At 31.7% G+C, this 3,766-nt stretch overlaps 1 protein-coding gene across 1 annotated transcript in view; it reads right to left on the bottom strand.

Annotated features, from left to right (window-relative positions):
• The window catches only part of LOC117118289 (cysteine-rich secretory protein 1-like), a 31,441-nt gene extending 28,128 nt beyond the window's left edge, over positions 1–3,313 (bottom strand). The window contains exon 1 of the mRNA XM_033262850.1: positions 3,247–3,313. Coding sequence (XP_033118741.1) covers positions 3,247–3,248 — 2 coding nt within the window. The 5' untranslated portion in view covers positions 3,249–3,313. The remainder of the gene's footprint in view (positions 1–3,246) is intronic.
• Between the last annotated feature and the right edge of the window lie 453 nt (positions 3,314–3,766).

The following is a 3,766-nucleotide window of genomic DNA, read 5'->3' as shown; positions in this document are numbered from 1 at the left end:
TTTTTTTTTTTTTTTTTTTTTTTTTTTTTTTTTTTTTTTTGTTAAAATCACCAACATCATCACGCATTTACATTAGTTTTTAATTACACAACTTTCCGTTATTCATTTGTTAAGTAAAGAAACACAGGTGACTGACAAAATACCAACAATATGGTCCCACCGCGCTTGACAAGAACTTTATGTTAACAGGCACAGCATAGCGATTTTCTAGTGTTCATTTCAGTTCATATAGACTTGCCACAAGTCTCTTATTTTTTATTATTTTTTATAATATAATTAACTTTGCACTGTCCCATTTAGGTCGCTTGACAGACAAATCTTCATTCGCATGGAACATCATGCAGCGTAACACTTACTTAGCAGTAGGCAAGCGCTAACAAACAGTCTTGGATCGTTATGCTTGGACCAAGTCCATAACACATCTCGAAAGAATGCCTTGTTACCCTGTGGCTGATAGTTTTAACATTATTGAGCACCATTTGTATATGTCTTATTCCATTTTCCCTGAATATTGTGTCAAAATTACAATAGCGTCTTTGGTGTCTGTTTATTGAGATCAAAACAGTCCTAAATAGTGTATATCAATCATCCAGTCAGCCGTACTGATTCCATAAGACTGTACCTACTAAGTTTTTAACAGGCAACCGAGGCTAGGGCCTTACGAGATATAACATCCTTCTTGTCAGCAGCATATGACCCAAGGTACAATATTTAAATATTTTACCTTTTGTGTTATGTACCATCACTGGAGAGTATTTGAGTTTACTCATGTCTCTCGTCTTTGTCGACTCAATTGGTCAAATATAAACAATTTTTAAGTTTCATTTTCGGGCATCAACAGGCAAAACAATTGAAAATGTTCGCACTTCAGTACCACCCATGGTGGCGTTAAAAGTAGATTCCCTTTTTCAGAAACCCTTCATTAAATTCTGGACACACAATGCGCACAACCTCCCCCCCACCCCGTGATACTGGCATGGTGCGCCATAATAGAATGTTCCTGACCGATTATAAAGTATTTGAAAAATAGTAACTCATAGTTTTAGTGGTAGATGTAAGATCAGAAAAAAAATATATTATACAAACATGGCATAATATTGTATTGGATTATCTAATTGAACAGTATTCATATTACCATGCTGATGCTGAACTAAACGTATACATTATTCTAAGCTAATAAACCAACATTAATTTTATTTATTGCATGGAAAGTCGATACCAAATTGTTGATATTTTTAAAATGAAAATATATTGCTTCGCTCACCAATCAACTACGCGTAATATTTTATTCTCTTAAAAAAGTGAACCACATTGCATTTGCATAACCTTTTCTTTTATTCTTAAAATACTGAAATCTCGAGTAAGGTGATATTCGTTTGCCAGAAAAATGCTAATGCATATTATTTGTTCAAAAGATACTTGATAGCCACTATATTTTAAAAATGACTACATACACACTCCAAAAAATACAATTTCTTTTAATGCACGAAAGTGCTATTTCCGCCTAGCGTCCGTAATTTTAGACATTAGCATAATATATCATGTTTTTAATGTTTTATTTTTATAAAGGAGTGTTCTTAAGAAGCCGGTTTGCCGATGTCAAAATTATATTTTTTCCTGTGCTAACAACATTATTTGCCAGAATATAAAGCTCATGGCCGGTAGTAAAGTATAACAAAAATGGTATCGTTAAATTCTCAGGTTTTTAGTCGTGGATGTTAGATCAGACAAAAAAGTACATATTTATGTGTTTGCTTTTTAGATCAGAAACAGCTGTAGGCCTATATCTGACATTGTAAACATTTACTTTAACAAAACGTGATATGATATTGTATTGGATTTTCGTTTAATATCGATTTTGAACAATAATTATATTGATATGCTAATACTAAGCTACACGTTATTATAAGCCATTAAATCAACGTTATTGAGTTCAGTTAAAAGTTTTATAATTAATTTTCTTCAGTGCATGGCAAGGCATCATTGTGTTTGTTTTTTCTCCACAATTCTGAAGTCAAGCAGATGTGTGATTGAACACAATTCGTTAATGAAGCCGACGCATTATATTTTTTTTTTTTTTTTTTTTTTTTTTTTTTTTTTTTTGTTAAAATCACCAACATCATCACGCATTTACATTAGTTTTTAATTACACAACTTTCCGTTATTCATTTATTAAGTAAAGAAACACAGGTGACTGACAAAATACCAACAATATGGTCCCACCGCGCTTGACAAGAACTTTATGTTAACAGGCACAGCATAGCGATTTTCTAGTGTTCATTTCAGTTCATATAGACTTGCCACAAATCTCTTATTTTTTATTATTTTTCTCATTCTGGACAGCGCCACCAACGAGAATGTTAATTTAGAGATAGACGGAAAAAAAGAAATCGAGTATGGGACACCAATAAAATTAGGTATGGTTCATACTGATTGCATAACGATGTTGTATTAAGGATTCTGATATACATGAAATGTTGCCTATGTTACACATGAAATTACACGTGATTAAGATTAGTAAGAATTGGCCAAGCTTTAATCAAAGCTCAGTTAACTGGAAATAAATTTATGGTATACATTATTCCTTTCTATTACTTTGTCGTAATTCATTTTTAATGCTTACTGAAAGAGAGTGACAGTCAACGATTGATCCGAGTAAAACATCTCAACGGTTAACATTCTAACGTGAAGCAAATAATATTTAAGTATTAACATTATTTAATAATTAATTTTACATAGCGATTTTCTAGTGTTCATTTCACTGATTGCATAACGATGTCGTATTAGGAACTCTTAATATACATAGCTATGGGAAATAAAATGTTGCCTGTTACACATGAGATTACATGTCACATATGCTACACGTGACTAAGATGAGTAAGAATTGGCCAGGCTTGAATTTAAATTTCTGAAAATATACTTTCGAGAAAATTGACATTAAAGATAAACTACTGAATAATTTTGTGTTGGTTTTCCCATCAATTCTGTAAAAGGGGTTTAAAAAATGTACCTTAAAACACTATTTACTAATGTAAGTCAATTCAGAACATTTGTTATAATGAAAGATACATATTAAACCTATCAGAAACATTTAAACCCAACATTTGTCAAAATATCACTTAATATATATTTTCTCGAAAATACACCTCACATCATGTCATCATTGTATGAAAAACAAATAATTAAATTCGATGACAGTTATTTTTAATGATCTAAAGTAATGTATTATAAAAGGATGCTACTTACATTTTACTGTACTTGACGTTTCGTCTGCTACTAGAATGATATAGTCATAAATGACTCTATTTATAACTGTCGTGGGCCTTTTGAAATGTTCCGATGAACCATGACGCCTCCGTTTAAGTATACATTTTTTATTGGTTTTAATGATTGTTGGGTTTCAGTCACTATAACGTGCTTTCACATATATATTTTTTTTTGACAATCATCTCAAACAAGGTTAATAATGCCACTACAAGTAAGGGGTTACTTATTTAAACGAAACCGGATCACAGGAAATTTAAATTGGGAGAAAGATTGATAAACAGAAGGAAGATAGTATAAAAAAACAGTGAGTTTCAGAGAAAAACAAATTGACGGATGAAAGCATGTAAAAATGCATTAGTCTTAGCTTTTGAGAAAACCAGTGGATGGGATTTGAAACCAAGACAAATACTTACAAAAGTTCGCCATTGTGGCAATAGAGAAAACAGATCATCGGATCAGTGATAGTGAACAAGACGATAGAGTAACAAGCTACATTATA

The sequence above is a fragment of the Anneissia japonica genome, unplaced genomic scaffold (assembly GCF_011630105.1).
Source record: "Anneissia japonica isolate Jap-2015-1 unplaced genomic scaffold, ASM1163010v1 scaffold288296_len194742_cov168, whole genome shotgun sequence".
Taxonomy (NCBI): domain Eukaryota; kingdom Metazoa; phylum Echinodermata; class Crinoidea; order Comatulida; family Comatulidae; genus Anneissia; species Anneissia japonica.
The sequence above is the reverse complement of the archived record's forward strand: the minus strand, read 5'-3'. Positions and strand labels throughout refer to the sequence as shown.